The 25,811-nt window shown below is 41.5% G+C and overlaps 1 protein-coding gene and 1 pseudogene across 4 annotated transcripts in view; one reads left to right on the forward strand and one right to left on the reverse strand.

The window, feature by feature from the left end:
* Positions 1 to 25,811, reverse strand: part of LOC122556324 (adhesion G protein-coupled receptor G7-like) — an 80,201-nt gene that overhangs the window by 34,788 nt on the left and 19,602 nt on the right. For 3 of the 4 annotated variants that reach the window (XM_087993515.1, XM_087993513.1, XM_087993514.1), the window contains 6 exons: positions 25,111 to 25,214; positions 22,694 to 22,843; positions 11,227 to 11,312; positions 10,113 to 10,243; positions 4,656 to 4,763; positions 607 to 770 (listed from right to left, as the gene is read on the reverse strand). In XM_087993515.1, coding sequence (XP_087849641.1) covers positions 607 to 770; positions 4,656 to 4,763; positions 10,113 to 10,243; positions 11,227 to 11,312; positions 22,694 to 22,843; positions 25,111 to 25,214 — 743 coding nt within the window. The remainder of the gene's footprint in view (positions 1 to 606; positions 771 to 4,655; positions 4,764 to 10,112; positions 10,244 to 11,226; positions 11,313 to 22,693; positions 22,844 to 25,110; positions 25,215 to 25,811) is intronic. The other variant, XM_043702949.2, reaches the window with a different exon arrangement.
* Positions 13,100 to 20,660, forward strand: LOC148148300 (uncharacterized; annotated as a pseudogene).

A 25,811-nucleotide genomic window follows, 5' to 3' on the forward strand; every position in this document is an offset into this window, starting at 1 on the left:
CTCCTGCAATCTAAAGAGTACAGAACTGATTTTCATCTCTGGTCCATTTTCCTTTCCTGCAATCACCTATCCAAAATCCATTAATCTCATGTCTAACATGTCCAAATGTCCCAGCATCTCCAAATTTTTAGGAGAAGAATTCCACATCTCTAATATCCAAATGCTTACTGATTTATCTACAAGACGTTTTTCTAATTATAAGATTTTTAAAAATTGTTCTTGAACTGTAGGTGACACTGCCTCAGCCAGTATTTACCTTCCCTAATTACCCAGAGGGCCATTAAGAGCCAACCACTTTGCTGAGAGTCAGGAGTCACATGTAATGCTAGACCTTCATGATATGGAGAAGGTGTTGCCACAAGTGGGAGAGACCAGGGGATCTGAGGGCACAGCTTCAGAGAGAAGGGACAACCTTTTAGAACTGAGATGAGGAGGGATTTCTTCAGCCAGAGATCTTGCTTTATGAAGAGATCTGTTTATAATAAATTAACTTACTCCACTTCTGATCAAAAAGTATACTTCTAAACTAAGTGAATAACACTGATTGCATTTTCAATTGTCCTACTACTTTTGCAATCTCAGCTATATAATTATCAACTATTTTACCTTCTTCTTTAATTTTATTGTTACTGGTGATATAAGGGACTTAGTCGGTTCATTGACAACAGCAGATATTACTTGAGTCTTCATCACATAACTGTCTTTCTTTTTAGGTGTTGGAAAGAATAAGGCATCCTTATAGAGGATAAATCCAAACTGAGCATCAGGCACTGAGTTAAAGATAAGAAAAAAGCAGAAACATATTACTGAATCAAAACATCATGATCACTCATTAGTGTTCAACAGAGCATCTTCTAAATTTATCATAAAAGGTAGAAATGTTGCAAGTTATAGCCCTTCCAAAATTTGATATTGTTGAAAATAATCATTAAAATAAGTCAATATTTATGCAGAAAACATGCCAGCATTGTTGCCAATATCTAGTTCATGTCTCATATGCTTTGGAGAATAATTCCTAAATTTAGAAATTAAAGTATTACCTGTAAAAATAGGGTAAATGTAAATAACCAAGCATGGAATCCGTTAAACTTAAAGGATGGATCAAGTTGAAATAAGAGGCTAACTGTTATAAAGATAAAGTCATAAACTGGAGGAAAATTTACTTAGCTAAAGAACTGGAGAAATTATGTTTCCAAAACCTGAAGTAAATGCAGGTTATATAAATGCCCTCGTTTTGGAAGCTAGAACTCATTTATAAAGATTTTAAAGGTTTTTTAATTTTTCTTAAGATCAAGAAAGGAAATTTAAATAAGTAATACTTAACCTGAAGGTCTGTTTGAGAGCATTTCAGAGCTTGTTGCATCATCATGGGACCAGGTGGAGTTTAAGAGGTTCTCTAGTTACAATTTATCTGGACAATTTATATGTTGAAAGAGTTGGGTGCAACTTGAAATTGGTGTATGCTATTTGCAACTCACTGTGTAATCTTATAGTAATCTCAGCTTGCATTTCATGAGGAATAACAAAATGGAAAATTGCCTAGTTTGAACTTGTTGGAAAAATTTATAGTGGCCTTCACAGAATCTTGGAGCAAAAGAAAATGTAAGGCAGATGAGCTTAGTAATTAAAGAGGTAAAAGTTCATGGGATCCAGGATAGCTTGGCAAGTTAAATTCAAAATTGGCTTGGTGATACGAGACAGAGGGTGAAGGGAGAAGGCTGTTTGTGTACATACCACACTTATTCTTTATGATATTCATAAATGATGCAGATAAGAATGTGAAGGGAGATGATAAGAAGTTTGTGGATAACATGAGATTGGCCAGGTGGTTAACAGTGAGGAGGATGATCTTGGGTGACAGGTGGATGAAAATGGATTTTTCAGATGGGTAAATTGGTGGCAGATGGAATTTAACCTGATAAGTGCAAAATGATGCACTTCAGAAAAAGAAACAACATGGGGGAGTATTTAATTATTGGCAGTATGCTGAGTAGCTTTAAGGTACAGAAGGATCTCGGGGTAATTTTGCAAAGATCCCGGAATTCGGCAGAACACATGAATAGGATAGTTAAGAAGATATATGGGATACTCGCTTTCTTCAATCTTGGCATAGAGTATAAGAGCAAGGAGGTAATGTTAGAGTCGTACAGAGCATTGGTCAGGCTACAATGGAGTACCGTGTACAGTTCTGCTCACCTCACAACAGGAAAGATGTTTTAGCCCTGGAGTGGATGCAGAGAAGGTTCACCAAGCTGTTGTCTGGGAAAGAGAAATTGAGCTATAAGGAGAGACGAGATGGGCTTGAATTGTTTTCTCTAGAGCAGAGAAGAATGAGGGGAGACATGATTGAGGTATACACGTTTATGAGGGGTATGGACAGAGTGAATAGAGAGCAGTTGTTCCCCTTGGTTAAGGGGTCAGTCATAAGAGGGCATAGTCTTAGGGTAAGGGACAAGGGATTTTGAGGGGATTTGGGAAAAACCTTTTTCACTCAGCAGGTGGTGGGAATCTGCACTGCTCTGCCTGGGAAGGTAGACTGGAAACTTTACAACCTTTAAAAGGTATTTGGATGAACACTTGAAATAGTATAATATTCAAGGATATGGGACAAGTGCAGAACATTTGGATTAGTGCAGTTTCACTAGCAGTTATGTCAGTGGTTACTCGATGGGCTGAAGGGGCTTTTCTGTGCTGTATGAGCCTTTGAAAATGTGAATGTGAGAGAGAGAGAGTAGCTTTTATTTGTCATTTCTACCATATACAACTGATACAGTAAAAATGAGACAAGTGATTTGCTTTGGAAGAAATAAAGAGTACTCAATGAATGGCAGAGCACTAGGAAGCTCAGAGGAACAGAGTGATTGGGTTGACTGTCTAATGATCTCTGAAGGTGGCATGTCAGGTTAATAAGATAGTTATGAATGCATATGGGACACTTGCCTTTATCAGTTGAGGCATAGATTGGAAGAACAGGAATGTTATGTTGGAGCTGTTCAGAACTTTGATTTGACCACAGTTAGAGTACAATATAGGAAGGATGTGATTGCTTTAGAAAGAATGCAAAGAAGATTCACCAAGCTCTTGCCTGGGATGTCGGACTTCAGCTATGAAGAGAGGCTGAAGATGCTCAGGTTATTTTCTTTGGAGCAGAGAAGGATGAGGGGATTGAACTAAGGCGTATAAGATTATGCATGGCATGGACAAGGTGCTTAGTATGCAGGTGTTTCCCTTTATCAAAGGGTCAAGAACAGGGAGAATGCTTTTGAAATGAAAAGAAGGGAGTTTACAGAGAAAATGTTTTCACCAAGAGGATAGTGAGGGTCTGGAAGACATTGCCTAGGAGGATAGTCAAAATGAGTAACCTCATAACTTTTTAAAAGTGTTTGGATATACACTTGAAGTATCATTGCATTCAAGACTATGGGCCAAGTGCTGGAAAGTAGGTAGTGTAGATCCAGTTTGGCTTTGGTGGTAGAGATACAATGTGGCGAGGAGTTGCTTCAGTACTGTGTGATCTGTGATTCTATTGAGAAGGCAACTGGGGCAAAGGCCTAAGTTATCATTGTTATGAAGTAGTAAACAGAAATCTTAATTCTGAAAATGACTCCAGAGGCTGTGACATACCTTTTGGTGGCCCCTAGAGAAGTAAAGGTTAATCCATCTTTTAAGGCAAGGATTTGTGAAAGTTCAAACTAAAGCTGATTGCATAACAAAGATAGTTATAATTTAAAGTATTAAAGAGGATTACTTTCTTAATTCTTTCATTAAAGATAAAGCATTTTTGTTTTCAAATGTGAAGTCAGAAACAAAATTCTCACAGTTCAAACAACGATCTAGATATTATATGTCCTGCCAGGTGTGTTTTGGACTGGCACCAAAATCAGTAGCCAGACCACCATACATAAAGAAATAATTCAGGACCAATTAAGCTCATTAAAAGCTGGCCAGTATTACACTGTTCATGCCATCGTGTGGCTGGATTGGGAAGTCGGGGGTAGCAGGCACAGGGAAGAAAGAGGAGCTACAATCACTGGAGGATATTTCTTAGCCATCAAATTGCCTGGCAGTTCCTGAAGGTGATGCAAAAGGCCCCACTGGGAGCTGGTTTAGCCCATCCATGGCACCAAAAGGCTATATGGTGGGCTTCGAGCCAGCCAGTTGAATGCAATAACTTCTGAGCTGTTTGAATTTCATTTGTCTCAGTATTGCTCATCAGTTTCCCAACTAAGGGTGTCCATTTGCCATAGGCAAAAAAAAAAATAATTTTCAAAAGTTGTAAAAGGTAAAGGAGAAGTCGCCATTTTTCTAGTAGGCCACAGGGCTGCTTTCTCTTCGAGAGAGATTACTGGTGATGGTCTAACCTGAGGGTTACCCTGGAGAAAGAGGTTGAGAAAGAGGGTCTTTAGTAACTTTGACTAGTGTGGGAATCAAAGCCACACTGCTAGTGTCACTTTGTATTGCAAACCGGCCATCCTCATCTTCTAAAACACATGAACCAGATATTCACATCATTTACATCAAAATATTACAGTACCCTTTAAAAAAAATCATGGTTCAGTTGGCATTACCAAGTTAACACACTTTCACTCATTACTAATTCTTATTGTAAGTCTTACTTTTTCAATCACATGAACAAGAAACAAAAATATCCTTACTGAAAGAATTGTTTGGCACAAATATGTATGCCTCCAAGGAGTCGATGTTGATGTCATTTTTCTTGAGTACAGAATGAATTGTATTGTTCGCTGAGACATTGCCAGGATCTACAGACATGCAGCAGAGGAAGGAAAAAGTTAAAGGAATTATCTGCGGCGGCCATATTTCCAAAATGGGCACAGAAACCCATCAGTTGGATGATTTCTGATTCCTGACCCCTCACCTCAGCTGTTTCGTTCACATGATACAATAGTTGACAGTAAAGGCTGGACTGAGAAATGGCAACTCTTGCATGAGAACATGTATATTTTTATTTTATACAAACTAATTTTGTTCTTGGCATTAAACTGAAATCTACTTGATGAGGTTGCCAACCTTAAGCAGGGATTTAATGAGGCTTTCAGTGGAACAGCAACTGAGCTAAATTGAGCAACTGGTCTGGACTATCATTAAGTGAATTCATTTGGCATTTTCTTTTAGGAGCATCTAAAACTAGTCAACTTAGTGAACTTAGAACTTTAGTACAACTTGCAATGGAGTGCCAGAGTTAAGTGATTAACTTAAATGATTATGCAATTAATTAAGGGGTAAAAGAAAGAGGTGTCCTGTTTCTTTTGCTTTTCCTAAACTTTGTCATGTTGTGGAGGTGTCAATGTTAGATTGGGGTGGACAAATTCAGATGTCACATGACACCGGATTATAATCCAACAGGTTTATTTGAAAAGACATGCTTTCAGAGTGCTGCTCCTTCACCTATTGGACTTTCAAATAAACCTACTGGACTATAGCCTAGTGTTGTGGGACTTAAACTTTTTCCACCTTAGAGATTTGATTCTAAATTTGCTGCAGGAGAAGAAGCTAATTATTTGCTGAATACCTGAAAAGGAATGGGAATGCTGACTGGCCAGTTTGTAATGCAAAGTGGGTTCAATTCCTGCACCAGCTGAAGTTACCATGAAGAACTCTTCTTCTCTAACTTACCCCTTGCCTGAAGTGTGGTGACTTATATGTTAAATCAGTTGTCTCTCGCTAATGAAAGAACAACCAACCAAGGTAGGACTATGGCTGTCTTACTTCTACCTGAAAATAGACTCAGTTTCATTAGTATAGCAAGTATTAGATTAGATTACTTACAGTGTGGAAACAGGCCCTTCAGCCCAACAAGTCCACACCAACCCTCCGAAGAGCAAGCCAACCAGACCCATTCCCCTATGCTTACCCCTTCACGTAACACTATGGACAATTTAGCATGGCCAATTCACCTAACCTGCACATTTTTGGACTGTGGGAGGAAACCGAAGCACCCGGAAGAAACCCATGCAGACACGGGGAGAATGTGAAAACTCCACACAGACAGTTGCCTGAGGCAGGAATTGAACCTATGTCTCTGGCGCTGTGAGGCAGCAGTGCTAACCACTGTGCCACCGTGCCGCCAAATTGATAAATAAATATTGATAACTAAAATATTGGTAAACATTTAATTTAATAAAATAATTAAATTGGCTCTTAGAACACATTAAGTATAGCAGGGTTGATGATGTCCATGGTCATAGCATACAGGATTTCCTAGTTGCTGGTTTGGTGGAAAACAAATGCATCTGCAGTAATTGTTTGAAGTTCAAGCAACATAGCCTTGAATGTAATGGCATTCCTTGTGCCCATCTATGTACTTTTTAAAGGTTGTGAGGTTACACACCTCAACTACTGCCTAAAGCTATGCAATCCAAATCACCTCTGAGTGAAAAACAATTTCTTCAAATACCCTCTAAACCTCCAACCTTTCCACTTAAAATTATGCCCCCTTATTATTGACCCTTAGACTAAGGGGACAGCTGCTTTCTATTCACCCTGTCCATGTCTTTCACAATCTCATATTATCTATTAAGTCTCCCCACAACTTTGTCTGCTCCAAAGAAAACAACAGACGCAAGTACAGCTACAACTTTTAAAAGACATTTGGACAGGGGTACATGAATGGAAAGGCTTATGGGCTAAATGCAGGCAGACAGTTTAATTTGGGAAACTTGGTTGGTGTGCATAAGTTGGACCAAAGGGTCTGTTTCTGTATTGTATGACTTTATGTCTTTATGACTCTCTTCAGAGCTGAATTGCTCCTTCCCTGGCAATATTCTGGTGAATCTCCTCTGCACCCTCTCCAATGCAATCGCATCCTTCCTAGAGTGCAGATTCTAGAATTAGAGTCATAGAGTCATAGAGATGTACAGCATGAAAACAGACTCTTCGGCCTAACCCATCCATGCTGACCAGATATCCCAACCCAATCTAGTCCCACCTGCCAGCACCCGGCCCATATCCCTCCAAACCCTTCCTATTCATATACCCATCCAAATGCCTCTTAAATGTTGCAATTGTACCAGCCTCCACCACATCCTCTGGCAGCTCATTCCATACACGTACTACCCTCTGCATGAGAAAGCTGCCCCTTCGTCTCTTTTATATCTTCCCCCTCTCATCCTAAACCTATGCCCTCTAATTCTGGACTCCCCGACCTCAGGGAAAAGACTTTGCCTATTTATCCTATTCATGCCCCTCATAATTTTGTAAACCTCGATAAGGTCACCCCTCAGCCTCCGACGCTCCAGGGAAAACAGCCCCAGCCTGTTCAGCCTCTCCCTGTAGCTCAGATCCTCCAACCCTGGCAACATCTTTGTAAATCTTTTCTGAACCCTTTCAAGTTTCACAACATCTTTCCGATAGGAAGGAGACCAGAATTGCATGCAATATTCTAACAGTGGTCTAACCAATATCCTGTACAGCCGCAACATGACCTCCCAAATCCTGAACTCAGTACTCTGATCAATAAAGGAAAGCATACCAAACGCCTTCTTCACTATCCTATCTACCTGCGACTCCACTTTCAAGGAGCTATGAACCTGCACTCCAAGGTCTCTTTGTTCAGCAACACTCCCTAGGACCTTACCATTAAGTGTATAAGTCCTGCTAAGATTTGCTTTCCCAAAATGCAGCACCTCGCATTTATCTGAATTAAACTCCATCTGCTCCTTCTCAGCCCATTGGCCCATCTGGTCCAGATCCTGTTGTAATCTGAGGTAACCCTCTTCGTTGTCCATTACACCTCCATTTTTGGTGTCATCTGCAAACTTACTAACTGTCCCTCTTATGTTCGCATCCAAATCATTTATGTAAATGACAAAAAGTAGAGGGCCCAACACTGATCCTTGTGGCACTCCACTGGTCACAGGCCTCCAGTCTGAAAAACAACCCTCCACCACCACCTTTGAGCCAGTTCTGTATCCAAATGGCTAGTTCTCCCTGTATTCCATGAGATCTCACCTTGCTAATCAGTCTCCCATGGGGAACCTTGTCGAATGCCTAACTGAAGTCCATATAGATCACATCTACTGCTCTGTCCTCATCAATCTTCTTTGTTACTTCTTCAAAAAACTTCAAAAAAATTGCACACAGTATTTCAGCTATGGCCTAACCAAAGTCCTGTTTAGTTCCAACACAATAGCTTTGGTTTTAAAATCTGTGCCTCGATTGATGTTGCATATGGCTTCTTACATATCCTATTATCCTGCCCTGCCACCTTCAAGGATTTATTGACAAACCTGCCAAGCTCCCTCTGTTTCTCTGAGCTTCCTATTGTCCTGAGTTCATTGAGTATTCCTTTCTCCTGTTGCTTCTTCCAAAGTTATCAGCTTGCACTTATAAAGGTTAAATCCCATCTGCAATTTGACAATCCATTTATATCCTCCTTTATGGGATGTAGGTAGAACTGGTAGGCCTAATTATCTATTTGCCCAGAGGACAGTTCAGTGTCAATCACATTGCTGCGGGTCTGGAGTCACATATAGATCAGACCAGGTAAGGATGGCAGTTTCCTTCTCAAAAGGTCATTGGTAAACCAGATAGGTTTTTCCGATAATTGACAATGACTATGGTCACCATTAGACTCCTAATTCTAGATATTTATTGAATTCAAATGTCACCATCTGTCATTGCAGGATTGGAACCCAGAACATTATCATGGTCTTTGGACTCACATCTAATGCTAATACCTCTAGACCATCACCTCCCCAACTCAATGCCTTTTGCTTCATTTGTTAGTCAACAATCTATCTCTTTCTTAAAAAGATTCAATCGCCCTGCTTCCATTGTTCTCTGAAGAAGACAGTTCCAAAGACACAGGGTGATCTGAAAGAAAAAAATTCTCATTGTCACCTTAAATTAGTACCTTTTAAACACTCTCCCTTTGCTTCGGTGTTTTGCACAAATGGAAATATCCTTTATAGCTTTCACCCTGTCAAATCATATCAGGATTTTCTATTTTTCAATAATAATTATTCTCAACTCCTGTTAATTCTGGCCCAGCCTATCCTCCCTTTCCCTTTAAGATAAACCACCAATCCCAGTTATCTTTCTCTGAATTGCTTCTAATAAATTTCCAATCTTTTTCTAAAAGGAAGAGCAAAACTATACACAGTACTCCAGACATAGTCTCACCAACACTATATAACTACAGCAAAACATTCTTTCTTTTGAATTCTATTCCTCTTGCAGTAAATTCCAGCATGTTGTTTGCTCTCCTAATAATTTGCTGTAACTGCATACCAACCATTTATGATTCATGTGCAAGGACATTCACAATCCCTCTGTACTTCAGAGTGCTACAATGTCTCTCCATTGAAATAATATGCTGCTTTCCTATTTTTCCTGAAGTAAGTGTATATTTTTCCAAATTATGTTCCATTTGCCAAATTTTCTCCCATTCAATTGAAACCTATCTCTATCTCTTTGCAGACTGCTTATGTTCCTTCCTCAACTTACCTTCCTATCTATTTTTGTGTTATCAGAAAATTTAGCTACCAGGCATTCATCCCTTCATCCAAGTCATTAATATTGATTGTAAATATTGATCCTGAAGCACTGATCTTTATAGCAGTTTACTCATCACAAATTGCCAGATCGAAAATGACCCATTTATGCCTTCTTTCTGTTGTCTATTATTAACCAATGGTCTTTCCAAACTAAAATGTTACCTCCAATACCATGAACTCCTGATTTACCTTTCAATATCTCTATTAAATTAATCATTAATACACATGCATATTCTGCATCAAAAATCAATGAAGATCCAATTTAGGAAATGTTTCTGAATCTTTTATAATTATGTATACTTAGAGTCCATTTGATGTCCATTTGATGTCTTCACTGGGATTTCCATTGTTTGGGCTTATTAAATATAATAACATGAAGAAAGCTCAGCTGATTTATATCACTGTAGCAATAACTCACATGGCATTATCCACAGTAATTCTGTTGGTTAAAACTCACAATGTACAATGTCTTAGTAAATCATGCGTAATTCACACCCTTAACAATAAATGAACAAGGTAAAAGTTTGTTTCCAAAACTGCACAAAATTTCATATTATTTGGTACATTTTAACATTGCAAAATTTATAGCCTTACTTTGATATGAAACTACTCCCAAGCCATTGGCATGTTTAGTTGAATCGGCTCTATTTGACCTCACTGCCATTTGTGAACACTCTTGATCCAAGTCAACAAACCGTGTCATGTTTTCTACATAGTCAGCCAAGCTAAAATAAAAATGCAATATAAAAAATAAAATAACTTTTCGCATGAAGTGAAATGTCAGTAAGATTGTTCATCACTACACAAACACATTGAAACAAATGGAATAGCGTATGTAGACCCAGGCAAAGCTATAGTTTAAGAAGAAGCTTTGAGAATTGAGTAAGTTGAAGTAGGCAAAAATATAAAATTACACCACTCCAAAGCATCAAAGTCAATCAACTGCCTCTAAATTGTCAATACTATTGGTTTGTATGCAACTGTGGTAGTTAATACGCACACAAGTTTTCATGAACAAGTAAAAGGCAAAGCCCTGCACTTAGTCAGCAATGACTTTGTCAAACAGCATAGAGCAGGCATAGGAACACAAGGCAGATTTGTTAGAGATTCTCTGTAAGCTGGATCAAAAGAATAGACAAGCCGACTCCTGACAGCTGTACCACGTTGGCTCCAGCATGTCTGCTTCTGGCTGTTTCCAAGGACAGACAAGCAATTGCCATGTGATCCAGGAACAACATGCTCAGTGTTTGCTGGATATGCAAATGAACTGCACTCTATTATTCCAGCCACATATGGTCAGCATCAATGGGCAAGGTGAGACAGGATGAGGGTAAGAAGAAGCAAGTACACACCATGGCCCCCAGAAGCATCCTCTTAGGATACTCCAGTTCTCCCTGTGATCCTGAAGCCTGAAGGAATTCCATCTGAGGAGGGGGATCCTGCATCTGGGCAGGACACTCTGCAGACTCTTGAGGCCCAAAGGCACCAGGAGACAACTACTCAAGTCTTCCATGTCTCAGGGCAATCTCCCTCCACTCCACCATGAATATCAGGGCTACACAGATGTGGTAAGAGGACAGTAGATAAAGAAATCTCACTGAGGGTACATAAGTGTACAGGTAATACATTATTGCAAATAACCTTGGACTTTTGTAAAGACATTTTCACTTGCACTAAAAGTAATATCTTTTCATAATGGTCTGCATACCTTGACAATTTTTCCTGTACTTCAATAATGATGTCTTGTTTCACTTCAAGTATATTACAGAATGTTTTTATTGAATATATGGAATCCTACAGAGAAACACAAATAGATAAAGATGTGTGAACTTTAGACAATTTTTTAAAAATTCAAACTAAATCTGTGAGACAGGCAAGGAGTGAAAATCTAAATGGTGGCAAATTTTAAAAAGCAATACTTGCAGAATTAAACAAATGGTAATCAATAACTGGTGAAAGGATACTTTCCCCACTGCACATGTTGACAACAAAATAAACGGTAATATAATGTTGGTATCTTGCGTAATGGAAAATTATCCATTTACTGTGAAATTAATTATCCATTTACTGTGAAATTTAAAGAGAATGCTTTTCTTAAATTCAATGCTGTACTGAGCTTTGTAAACGATGCTTTGATGAAGGTTTGCAGTTAGCTTATCTCTGTTTGAATTCTGTAAACATTCAACTCGACCTTGCGATAGTCAAACTCAGCGAAAGCTGAAGAACTGTTATGTCTAGGACCAGGGGATGAGAGGATAACAACTTGAGTTTACCCAGACTTTGCCCTTGAGAGTGTGATAAGGAACGCTATAAGGCAGGTGTCAGTACATTGTTTCAGTACTCTTTGCATTGAGGCATCTGACTTAGTGCAGGATTTTTAATAAAGATCCTTTCTTTGCTCTTGCTAATAATTGAGTCAAGTTGATTTAATTTCCACGACAGTAAACTCGGGGGCTCGTCCTGGGACCCCGTGACTGGGTGAGGTTCTGAAGATTCAATGGAGGCGCAAGCGCCAGCGCCTTGAAGATATTTCACTTCATCTCGAGCGCTGAATTGGCCTCTTTGCGTGAAAGGACTGGGAATCTGTGGATCGCCCCAGCGCTTGGGTCCAAACCGAATAGGCTCGTGGTAAGAGTCTTGGCTTAAGTAATCCTACATAGAGACTCATTGTAAGAGAATAAATACAGCAGGAAAAGGGTTCAGTGAACTCTTGCGTAGTATTACAGCAAAACCGTAGGGAAGGGGATTGCCATCTCTAGTGTGTTTAGGAGACAGCAAGTTTAAGGGTGGTTTTAGACTTGGAACCACCACTGGCTGAGTTGGACTCGCCAAAGACGTACCAGGTACGTGGTTTCTTGGTTTCCAAGGCACTGAGGCAACGCGCCCAATGCGAGAGGGGATCTCCAGAGGTAAACAGCAAGTCAAAAGGGAAAAGGTAACAGTACCACGAGAGAGAGAGAGCTGAACACTTTTCCAGTTACACTAAAAATGGGCTCTGGCAAGAGCAAACAAACAGAGTCCACACAGGACTTGGAATGGCCAATCAAAAATACAATACATGTTAAATAATTATGGCCCAGAGTCTGTGAAGCAGTTAGAGTTGTGGGTGAAGGAATGTGGTTTTCCAGAGGGAGAAAGTTTTAGTAAAAGACAGCTGGAAATATTGAGATCGAGGTTGAAGGAGAAAAAAGGAGAAAAGAAAGGTAAAAATAGAACCTGTGAATTGGAGTGCTTATAACATGTGGAAGGCTGAGGCTGATATCAGAGAAAGAGGAGAAAGTGAGGTCTGCAGATGCTGGAGATCAGAGCTGGAAATGTGTTGCTGGAAAAGCGCAGCAGGTCAGGCAGCATCCAGGGAACAGGAGAATCGACGTTTCGGGCATAAGCCCTTCTTCAGGAAAGGAAATCTCAAGGAAAGGATAGATCAAATACACGTACAAACCACCAGCGCACATGCAGCTGTGCGTGGAAACCAACCTAACGAAGTTGTACAGTGTCTTAAGTCTGTTTCAGTTCCTGACCTTGATGACTGCCCTCCGAGACCTGCAGCCCCCCTCCGAGATCTGCCTAGCGAAGGTTCCATGTCAGCGGCTGCTGCCTCAGGGTCTGCTGGATTACTGATAGCACTTCGTACCCGCTACAGATCGAAGCAAGAAGCCCAAAGGAAAGATGACCACTCCAAGATGGAAAGGCATCCAAGTCCTGTTCATGATCTCCCCATGACGGACGATGAGCCAGACAGTAAGAGTACTGGAATACGATTGTCTAACCAGGTAGTTCTACAAGCCCTAATGGTTGAAGTTGCCGATCCAGAAGGGTATCCAGTGCTGATCCACTGATTATGGACCATGAAGGATTTGGAAAGGGCCTATGGGCAGTTGCCTGACCCACTCGAGGTTGGAGGTAATAAGTTCGCCAAAGAAGTGACAAGGTTCTGTACCAAGTTCCGTCCCACATCACGTGAGATGAGATGTCTCCTGGGACAAAAACTGGGTGCTGATGTCACCAAAATCAAGTATAACTGGCCAGCCGTAAACGTCTATGCCAGAGCAGCCGACAAGAGGAAGAGAATGGAGACTTTAATGATTTTGTTGCAGCGCTGGCAACCACCTGTAGGGAGGCATTCCCAGTGCAAATGGACATGACCAAAATAGTAATGTGTAAACAACAAGAAGGTGAGACAGTGTCCCAGTACCTTACACATCTCACTGAAGTCCATATCGCCCATAGTGGACTGAGACCACCCGAGGACATAACGATGGCAGAGATCACGCCATATGAGGAACACCTGAGGATCAGCTTCCTCAATGGAATGAAGGATGAAATAGCGAAAAAGGTCAAAGACACATGTATTACCTGGGACGTGGGAAAGCTGGATTTAATAGAACAACATGCGATACATGCTGAAAAATTGCTTACCCAAGAGAAGGATAAGCAGAAACTAAAGATGGAACAGCAAGCACATAAAGCTCAGCTTACTCTGATGCAAATGGTCACCCAGCTGTTGGAGGGAGGTGCTGCAGGAAGAGAGAATGGCAGGGGTGGAGGTTGCGGAAGAGGAAGTGGTCATGGAAAAGGTCGCGGAAGAGGCGCTGGCAGAGGTAGATCTGGCGGGTGCTTTATTTGCAGAGCAATGGACGACTGGGCGAGACAGTGCCCGCACAGACAGCCTCAATCGGCCCTGGAGGCTGAGCGACAGGGTGACTGACAGGGGAAGGCTGAGGTGGAGGTGGGCAGCCCACAAGGGACAGAGTTAAAAATCACACAACAGCAGGTTATAGTCCAACAGGTTTAATTGGAAGCACACCAGCTTCCAATTAAACGTGTTGGACTATAACCTGGTGTTGTGTGATTTTTAACTTTGTACACTCCAGTCCAACACCGGCATCTCCAAATCACAAGGGACAGGTAAGCCTCTTTCCTTTATGCTTGGCAACGAAGACTCGCTCATGCTAATCTCTTCTACTAACTTTATGGGCACTGAAATATGTGACACCTCTATGTTGAGCACTGAGATTGCAAAGTGTGGACAGTATGTCCAATATCACAATGATGCATATAAACCAATGCCTGCCTCTATGTTATGTGTGGAAGGTACATCAGTTACCTTTTTGGTAGATACAGTGGCAACATATTCAGTCCTTAAATTAAGCCAGTTTAGACAATTGACACAAATAATGATGAGTGAAAGGTTCCTGAACACAATGGGCGCATCTGGAGTCGTGGTGCAGGAGAGATTTTCCGCACCCCTATTGTGCGAAACTACTAACAGGGAAACATTCCAATTCTCCTATTTGTTATTGGAATTTTGTCCTTTAAATCTGATGGGTCGAGACCTCATAGGGAGACTGGGGTTGGACTTGATTAGTACCCTGATGGGCTTGCAGGTAATTCAAAGGGAAGATTTAACTGTGCAGGCTGTAAAATATGACCCACGGCTCCTGATGTATGTTTATGAATGGCAATTAAGCCACAGAGCAATAAGTTCAGTGAGTGATTCACTCACCCTGGAAGCGAGTAACCATATTAATCCTATTAACACCGATTTTCTTGCTGGAGATATGCTGCACTGCACAGCACATATACACTGTGATGGCCCTGATGAATCATATGAGAAGGATTGGTTCAGGGGTTTGGTTAAGCCTGATCAGTTGTTATTGTGCGAATTTTATTGGAGTGATCACAGATGTGCAGTCAGTGTGAACTTATCTAAAGTCTCTATAACAGCAAGCAGACCCTGTCTTTTTGATGTGGGCGGCTCTTTTCCTCACATGTCACTGGCGAAGGCATCAGGTGACAGGTGGCAGGATTTGGGACCATGGGTGCTAAAGGCACAAAGAACGAAAGGTTGGGTCTTCAGAGACGATGTGGGTGGCTGGTTCAATGCAGATATGCAGACATATAGGAAGAAACGAAATTGGCTAACTCAGGCAGATAGGGCAGTCCAGGTAGCCCCCACTAGCCCTGAAGACCCCAGGAGGGTAGCCTGACGTTTCCCTAAGATAGACGTTTCGGACCCAAGATTAAAAATGGTCCCTACTGAGTTGTGGGCAAAAGGCAAACATGATGTGGGGCTCATATGGGGCTGTGAACCCATAAGGAGAAAGTAAGGTCTGCCTCCTCCAAGTCCCTCCTCCCTACCTTTTATCTTCTCCTGCTGAACACTCTCTGCTCATTCCTGAAGAAGGGCCTGTGCCCGAAACGTCGAATCTCCTGTTCCCTGGATGCTGCCTGACCTGCTGTGCTGTTCCAGCAATAAAGTTTCAACTGTGAACCCATAAGAATAACCCCGAAGTCTGAGTATCGTCCTTGCAGAGCACAATACCCGTTAAAACCCGAGGCTATAGAAGGAGTCACTCCAGTCTTTGAATCCCTCCGAAAGGCTGGAGTGATAATCCCCTGTGAAAACTCACCAGTGAGAACCCCCATTTTTCCGGTCAAAAAGGCAAACATTCCAGGTGAACCAGAGGAATGGAGGTGTGTTCAAGACCTGCAGGCAGTCAATAACGCTGTTGTCCCACGCACCCCAAATGTTCCCAACCCCTATACTATATTAGCTCAAACTCTACCAGACAGTATATGGTTCTCTGTTGTGGATTTAGCAAATGCCTTCTTTAGTGTTACTGGTACATCCAGATAGGCAATTCTGGTTCGCTTTTTCATTCAATGGGAAATCGTATACCTTCACGTGACTTTGTCAAGGTTACTGTGAGTCCCCCCACCATATATAATGAGGCTCTGAGCAGGAGTCTGGAGATTCTTGGTCTAACCCCGGGGTCAGCACTTCTGCAGTATGTAGATGATTGCTTGATAGCGACACCAACAAAGGAACAATGAGAGAGAGATACTCTTGCTTTGCTCTGCCATCTAGCAAGGGAAGGGCACAAAGCCAGTCTCGCAAAGCTACAATTTGTGCAACAACAGGTGAAATTCTTAGGTCACTTAATATCTGAACAAGGGAAGGCCATTGGTCAAGACAGAGTTCAAGCAATCCAGCAAATTCCGAAGCCTCACTCGAAGAAACAATTACTATCTTTTTGGGCATGTGCTCTTACTGTAGAACGTTTATCCCACATTACACAACCCTTGAGGTGCCCCTAAGTGACATAGCCCACGACAAAGGGTTGCAGAACCACAGTCCATTGCAGTGGACCCCAGAGGCTGAGAGTGCCTTTGTAGAATTAAAAAAGGCGCTCCAAACTACACCTACACTGGGGATTCCGAATCCAAACAAGCCTTTTGTACAAATGGTAGGTGAGAAGCGTGACTGCATGACATCTGGGCTGTTGTCGGATCATGGGGGAAAATTGAGGCCGGTAGCTTATTTTTCAGCTAAACTAGACCCTATAGCGGTAGAATTGCCTAAATGTCTGCGAGCAGTGGTCGCAGCTTGAAGGGCTGTTGTAGCATCCAGGGACATAGTCAGCTATTGTGAATCAATCCATCTGGTCCCACATGCAGTATCCTTACTGCTTTCCGAGCAAAGGACCGCACACATGTCAGCAGCACATTGGCTCAGATATAATACTGTGCTCTTGGAGATGCCTAACATTACAATAAAGCGATGTAATATCCTTAACCCTGCTAGCCTTCTCCCCACAGAAGGAGATGGAGACCCATATGACTGTGTTGCTATAACAAATGAAATTTGCAGCCCTAGACCAGGTTTGAATCCAGATATGGAGTTTTTTGTGGATGGGTCAGCATTCAGGAGCAAGGAGACAGGCCAGAATTGTGTTGGGTATGCTGTAGTAACTACCCACAAGGTAGTCAAAGCAGGATCACTCCCTTCTCATCTGTCAGCGCAAGCAGCAGAGCTGATTGCCTTGACTGAGGTGTGTAAGTTGGCTGAGGGAAAGACAGTGAATATCTACACTGGTAGTAGATACACATTCGAGATTGTACATGATTTTGGAACCCTGTGGAAACACAGGGGCTTCTTGACCTCCACCGGAAAGCCCATCACACACCCTGGCCTGATTTCTGACCTCCTGGAAGCAGTCCTGTGGCCTAGATTAATCGCTGTGTGTAAGTGTGAAGCCCACACCAAAAATAATGATTTTATTTCCCAAGGCAATGCAAGGGCAGACTCAGCAGCAAGAACGGCAGCCCATTAGCCGCCAAGTGAGCAGATTGACATATGTATGACAAAAATTTGTACCCCAACAGCAGACGTACGGGAGTTACAGTCACAGGCCACACCGGAAGAAAAGCGTGATTGGACAAAAGTAGGATACAGTGTGAGGGAAGGAGTATGGTCTGGTCCTAATGGTAAACCCTGTCTACCACGATCATTATTTCCATTCTATGCCAAATTGACACACGGTAAGGACCATGTGTCAAAAGGGGGGATGTACGACAGCATTTCGGCACACTGGTACACTAAGGGATTTACTCATTACTCCCAGAAATATTGCAAGCATTGTGTTATCTGTGCCATTAATAATGTGGGGAGGGGAATGCAGAGCTGGGCTGAGGAGTGGCAGATGGAGTTCAACCCTGCCAAGTGTGAGGTTGTCCATTTTGGAAGGACAAATAAGAATGCGGAATACAGGGTTAACGGTAGGGTTCTTAGTAAGGTGGAGGAGCAGAGGGATCTTGGGGTCTATGTTCATAGATCTTTGAAAGTTGCCACTCAGGTGGATAGAGCTTGTAAGAAGGCCCATGGTCTATTAGCGTTCATTAGCAGAGGGATTGAATTCAAGAGTCGTGAAGTGATGTTACAGCTGTACAGGACTTTGGTTAGGCCACATTTGGAGTACTGTGTGCAGTTCTGGTCACCTCACTTTAGGAAAGATGTGGAAGCTTTGGAGAGGGTGCAGAGAAGATTTACCAGGATGTAAATGGAATGGAGAATAGGTCGTACGAGGATAGGTTGAGAGTGCTAGGCCTTTTCTCATTGGAACGGAGAAGGATGAGGGGTGACTTGATAGAGGTGTATAAGATGATCAGGGGAATAGATAGAGTAGACAATCAGAAACTTTTTCCCCGGGTACAACAGAGTGTTACAAGGGGACATAAATTTAAGGTGAAGGGTGGAAGGTATAGGGGAGATGTCAGGGGTAGGTTCTTTAACAGAGAGTGGTGGGGGCATGGAATGCGCTGCCTGTGGGAGTGGCAGAGTCAGAATCATTGGCGAACTTTAAGTGGCAATTGGATAGGTACATGGATGGGTGCTTAAGCTAGAACAAATGTTCGGCACAACATCGTGGGCCGAAGGGCCTGTTCTGTGCTGTATTGTTCTATGTTCTATGTTCTATGAGTCAGGCAGCACACCCCCAATCCCAAAAACCTTTTGAACATTTACAGATGGATTTCATTGAACTAACGCCCAGCGAAAGGAAAAGGTACTATCTGGTAATAGTTGATATGTTTTCCAAATGGGTGGAAGCATTCCCCACGTCTAAACAGGATGTTAGTGCAGAAGCTAAGGTTTTGCTAACTGAAATAATCCCGAGATGGGGCATCCCTGAAAGGCTTAGTAACAACAATGGGACACCATTTGTCAATAATGCCTTACAGCAGATCAGTGATTATTTGGGAATAAACATGAGACAACATTGTGTCTACCACCCACCGAGTGGTGGGGCAGTGGAAAGAGAAAATGCTACCCTAAAAAATAAATTGACAAAATGTTATGAGGAATGTTATAGGGGTGACATGGACAAAGGCGCTTCCGATTGTGCTAATGTGGGCAGCACGGTGGCACAGTGATTAGCACTGTTGGCTCACAGCGCCAGAGACCCGGGTTCAATTCCCGCCTCAGGCGACTCTCTGTGTGGAGTTTGCACATTCTCCCTGTGTCTGCGTGGGTTTCCTCCGGGTGCTCCGGTTTCTTCCCACAATCCAAAAATGTGCAGGTTAGGTGAATTGGCCATGCTAAATTGCCCATAGTGTTGGGTAAATGTAGGGGAATGGCTGTGGGTGGGTTGCGCTTCGACGGGTCAGTGTGGACTTGTTGGGCCAAAGGGCCTGTTTTCACGCTGTAAATAATCTAATTTAAAAAAAATGTATATGATATCTAGAAGGAGCTAATCTTTTGTTTGGTAAACCGCCCAACACAGGAATTGGCCCAAAACCTAAGGTAAGACAGATAACATGCCACTGTGAGGATGAGATGTTGTGTTACTGTATAAAACTCTCTACACTTTTATCTCAAATACAGAATAAAGTGAAAGCAGCACTAACCCAACCAGCAGAAGGGAAGCTGCATGATCTAGAATCGGGAGACTGGATAGTGGTGAAAGACTTCAGGAGGAAAAACTGAAAGGCGGAGAGATGGCTGGGGCCGTTTCAAGTGCTCCTTGCAACACAAAAAACAGTTAAGATCGCAGAAAGAGACACGTGGATACACGCCAGCCATTGCGAGCGTGTAGCTGGGCCTGAGGACCCAACACTGGAACCAATTAAGTGCAAGTAGTGATTAGAAGCCTCATACAAATATGGGGCTGCCCCAGCTCACACTTTTAGCAAGTGCCCTGGTAGGACTATTCGTAAGGACAGGGGCATTGCGTGGACCCCACCCTACCATGGCATTGACGAGTGTGAAGTGTGAACATGGGCTGTGTACAGGGCATACCAGAGCAAGTGACGATACCACCGCAAAGCTGTGTTGCGGGTCGGTGGTGTCTGAGGAAAGGCCTGGTGTTTCCTATACATTTTCTGATATATAGTTATTCTGGTTTTTTTTTTGTTATTGCTATAGTTGTCCTTGTTGTCACAAAATGACAAAAAGGGGGAAAATGAAATGAAAAATTATCCATTTACTGTGAAATTAATTATCCATTTACTGTGAAATTTAAAGAGAATGCTTTTCTTAAATTCAATGCTGTACTGAGCTTTGTAAACGATGCTTTGATGAAGGTTTGCAGTTAGCTTATCTCTGTTTGAATTCTGTAAACATTCAACTCGACCTTGCGATAGTCAAACTCAGCGAAAGCTGAAGAACTGTTATGTCTAGGACCAGGGGATGAGAAGATAACAACTTGAGATTCCCCCAGTCTTTGCCCATGAGAGTGTGATAAGGAACGCTATAAGGCAGGTGTCAGTACAATATTTCAGTACTCTTTGCATTGAGGCATCTTAGTGTAATAAGTCAAAATCCTGCAGGATTTTTAATAAAGATCCTTTCTTTGCTCTTGCTAATAATTGAGTCAAGCCAATTTAATTTCCACGACACTTGCAACTCAATCATTCCTTTAATCCCAGTAGAGTGAATAGCTAATCCATGTTTCTTAACTAAACCTTTTGTTGACTTCTCACCTGGCTCCGTCCATGCTGAAGTTGCCAGGAACTCGATCAGCCAGGAAAGACCCTACAGGTTAATAATTTATTAATTTCAACATCTCCATAAAGGTTAGTTGTTGGTTTGTTCTACTAGGCTGTTGGTCCATTTCAGGACCATTTTTGATTGTTTTGTCACATTCTGTTAGACTTTATGGTTGCAATATTCAGCTCCATTACGGTTGTATTCTTGGAGCCATAAGAGCCCATCTGGACCTGAAAGGGCTTTTGTATCATTTATGCACACCACTGTTGCAGGCTGTTCCAGTTCCAGTAGGCTGGTAGTGTTGCTACTAGAGATGGGTACCAGATTTATGCAGATTGTGCTGTCAGTCAGAGTGTCATGCTAATTTGACCTCTGTCCTGTCCTAATTTCTGAGGCTCAGGGCATGGTCTTTCCTTGGATTGATCCACTTAATTCTACAATGATATGCCATTACTGTGAGACATAAACGCGAGGGTTGTAACTGCGGTAAATATGTTTAGGGTTAAGTAAAGCTATGAATATGAGGTGTGAATTGTAATTAAGAGATATTGTAAGTAGATGAGTGATACAGATGTGGTGCATTGAGCAATAAGTGTATCCATGTTATAGTTGAATTGCTCTGAGATTTGAAGATGTGTATAATAACCTTGAGCACATATATGGTCATTACATTTTGTGGCACTATTTCCAAGTACGTGAAACTACAAGTCTGATCTGAGCTACACAGCTTTCTGCTTCCAATGCCTACTCAGAGTTTTTTCTGGAAAGCCTTCATGCCTCTTATAGGTAGGTGACCTTTCACCTTCTGCCCATATCCAGCACCATGTCCTCCAGTGCTGCATTGGACAACTTTGGAGCCTAATGTCTGCCAATTTGCATCATCCCAGTTGCTTCAGCAACATACATATCACCTTAAAAAGTTGCAAACTAGTTTTAAGTAGCTCAGACTACTGTACATAATGCTATCTTCTCACAATTGTCTTGCTCAGGTTTATAACCACTCTGCAGCATGTTGTGATGCTTACTGAATGCAGCAGTTGTTTAACCAATCACGATGTTTGAATATTGTGATACCCTCAATTGCTTTAAGGTCTTAATGAGTTTATCTTGAGATTTTGGGAAGAACTTTGAGCTGGTTTTGCTTCTCTGATTCCACGTCTTCTCTGTCATGCAAATATTTTATTTCACACATGAACATTCTGTCAGATCAATCTTCTGGACTAGAGAAGGAGCAAAGCATCAAAGAAACCAACAGGAAGTAGGGATAGTTGTGAGGATAGAGAAGGAGGGCACTAAGTTGAAGGTAATACTGTACCAACAGTGAGACATGAACATTTCAGGTGGCGACCTACATCAGAACTAAAACCTCTTAGAGAACAGTTAGTACAAGATTTATTCTGATTTGTTCTTCTCCCCCAGTGCATTAAGAATTCAACTAGAGAAAGTGAGGACTGTAGATGCTGGAGATCAGAGTCGAGAGCGTAGAGCTGGAACAGCACAGCAGGTCAGGCAGCATCCGAGAGTAGGAGAATTGACATTTTGGGCAAAAGCCCTTCATCAGGAAATGTCGATTTCCTTGCTCCTTGGATTCTGCCTGACCTGCTGTGCTTTTCCAGCACCACACTCTCGGCATTAAGAATTCAGTCAATGACCTAAGCAAATTCTCACAATTCCCACCTCATTGCATTCCTAAAGTGTACCCTCCATCAAACAGAGTATCCTTTGTCTCATAATGGGGAACCTATCATTCAAAACACAGGGTCACTGGTCTACATTATACTGGAAATGACAATATCAAGCTGGTCATTAATCTTTCAGTAGAACTGTCATAAATTTTGTGTCGCAAGTTTAATCAAAGAAACAAACTTCAGAAGATTGTTTTACTTTTTAACAATATAGAACTGACCTCTTGTTTTAACTGTGTAGGATCCTGCATTATTTTACTGAGAATATGTGTAGTTGTTGTAACATCTTCCACAGTTAAGCTTTCTGGTTTAGACGTCAGCACCAGAGTGGCAGATGCAGCAGTTGTGATGTTTAAGGTAGTCAAATCATCCTGGTTGACAAATAACAGTAAGGGGACATAATCATGGCATTTTGGAAACAAAAACAGGTTTATCAGCAAATCAAAATAATAAGAGATATGAACGTTTCAGGTGGCAATTCACATCAGAACTAAAATTAAACAACAAAATTGCCCCATTAATAAGATTAACCAAAATAAATTGTCAGAGGGTAATGGATAATGTTAAAAGTAATGATAGATTAACCTCATATCGCAAAAGGACAGGTACTCAACTTAAGTGGCTGAATTTGATGATAGGAATAATCAGGAGACATTAGGGGCAGAAATTTCATTTCTGAGACTAATTGTGAACATGGTTAAAAATGTCAGAGGGATTTCTGTTTATTGGCCATTGCATTCTCCTCAGGCTTATTAAATAGTCCCAAGTGGATAAAATGCCAATTTGTGGTGGTAGGTGGGCACTTATCACCCAGATATGAACAGTTGTCAACAATTAAACAACCAGCCAGAGCAGGAATTTCCATAAACATTCATAGCCTGAATGGCAGTGAATATCTGTATTTAAGGCTAAATGCTGGGAACCATCTTCAGCTGGAAGTGCTGAGTAAACAATCCATCTCAGCCTCCTGCTGAAATTCACAGAATGGTTCTAATCTTAAATCAATTCAATTCACTCTATATGAAATCAAGAAACAGCTGAATGTACTGGATACTGCAAAGGTTATGGACACTGATGGCCCACCAGCTGTACTTATGAAAACCTGTACTCCAGAAATGTCAGGTGGCATGTCCTCAGCAATAATCTGCTACCCTGTGATCATTCTGAGTTTCACTAGGGCCACTCAACTCCAGAAATCGTTACAACTTTGATCCAGACATAAACAAAAGAGACAAATTCCAGAACATCTACCCTTGACATCAATGTAGCAATTGATTTTGTTTTCTTTGTAAAACTGACGTCAATGGGAACCAGAAGCAAGACATTCCAATCTTTGACACACATCTAACCCCTAACCCAAAGGAAGATGGTTGTGCTTGTTGGCACTCAGCCATGCTGCGGGACTGAGTGCCAACTCTCTGACACTATCTGTATGTGAAAACTCTGCAACGAATTAACTCTGTACTCAGCAATTGACACTGTGCATCTTGGAAACTATTTCAACTACCAAATCCATAACCATCAATGGCCTCCCATTGATATTATGCCTCACACAAACTCTGTTTATCGATGACATCCTTCCCATAAAATCATGGTTCTTTGCGTATTCTATCAACTTGTCACTGGCTACTATAGCTAAAGAACTTCAAGACACTGAGAACACTCACTGCATCTGTCTATTTGCTGGAAGTCCTACTTCAGAAAAAGGAGACTTTGACTAAACACTGCCAAACCTTTTGTTTCAGTGTTCCACTTGAATAACTTGAAGGCCAGGAAAGAACTCCATGTCCAGTTCTGCATGTGACCTCTTACCCACAATGCTACACCAAAACACCTTGAGAGCAATCTTGACCACATATTGATCTATCAGCAACAAGCCCAGAAAATTGATCCAAGGGGAAATCTCAAATAGAAACTGACAGATATCCCACACAGACAAAACACTACACATAGTCTCACTTGCCTGGTCTAGCCAATAGCAGCTTTCATCTATTCAAATGGTTTAGAAGCTGCCACAAAATGCATCCAATACTCAGCTCTGAGCAGTCATGGGGATTATATTTAGGATGTTGAGGCCAATACAATTCCAGTGGCTTTCTGTGTTGGTACATATTGTATCTCCTGATATTACAGGGAAAACAACCTCCTCAAAGAACAACACTGCTCTATAGCTAATGAAGCATTTCCATTGACATTGGAACTCAAAAAAGAAACAACATATTTGTGGAAAATAACATAGATCCCTGCTGCAAGCTACATGCAGATCCACACCCTACAAACTGACGACAGCCTCATGTTTAGAGCTCAATTATGCACCTCCCAGTTGACTGCAAACTTCACCAACCACTACCTGGTAATTGATCTGAGTGGTGAAGTCATGGATTTCAACTTCCGTGGAAAATCTGGACAATCTCAACCACTTGAGGAATGGCCAGGAGGGATGTGACCACTAGCTTTGTAGCTCAAATTGTGGCTGTGGATATCCAGGTCAGATCATTGGTCGCAGATTGACTTTCTATCCAATGAATGGATTGATAACCTTGGCATTAAACTGTAATTACTTCTGCAACCATATCAATAAAAAAAGGTTTAAACTTCTTTGTATTAATTTATTGCTCATAATCTGTTACTGACTTACCAAGACACTCTGCAGACTCTTAGAGCAATCAAAGAGGACAGGCTCAGTCAGACTCAAGTTTCCATTATTTAACACACATTGTCGCGTTGCAAGAGGTTTTCCATCTTATAAATAACAAATGAAAGGTAATAAATTGACTGTTTTTATCATTTGACTAATTAAATGCGATGCATTGGTTTGACATTCCTTCTAAAAGATTCTCAACAATTGGGAGACATGTATTTTCCCTTTTCTTAATTGTGAAAGACAGCAAACTTGATTGAAGATTGGGGGAAGAATTTTCTAATTTTCTGCAAATAAACTATGAGTTATTTAGAGTAAATTCATACCATTTTTAAAATTTATATTAATGATGTGAATTATTTCCATGTGTGTGAGAGATTAAAATACATTATTTTCCCTCTTCATGCTGACACTCTTTACCCATTATCACTTCATCTATTTCTGCAAGTACTACACCACACTTTCTTAGATCTCCCCCTTTACTCGTGTTCATAATTCTCATATTCCCCTCCACAACACTTCACACCACTCTCCAATTTCCCCAATTCACTCTCCCCAGTTCCTTTTGGTACGCTACCTTTTCCTATTTGCAAGTTCACAGTGGCCCTCTGCCTCATCATCCGTTCCAGTTCAGTTCATGCCAGTACTCTTCTCTAATCCAATACCCATCAATTCATGGGTGCTACTTTTCAAATTCT

The sequence above is a fragment of the Chiloscyllium plagiosum genome, unplaced genomic scaffold, assembly GCF_037043375.1.
Source record: "Chiloscyllium plagiosum isolate Xiang-an unplaced genomic scaffold, Cpla_swu_hap1 HiC_scaffold_13, whole genome shotgun sequence".
Lineage (NCBI taxonomy): Eukaryota > Metazoa > Chordata > Chondrichthyes > Orectolobiformes > Hemiscylliidae > Chiloscyllium > Chiloscyllium plagiosum.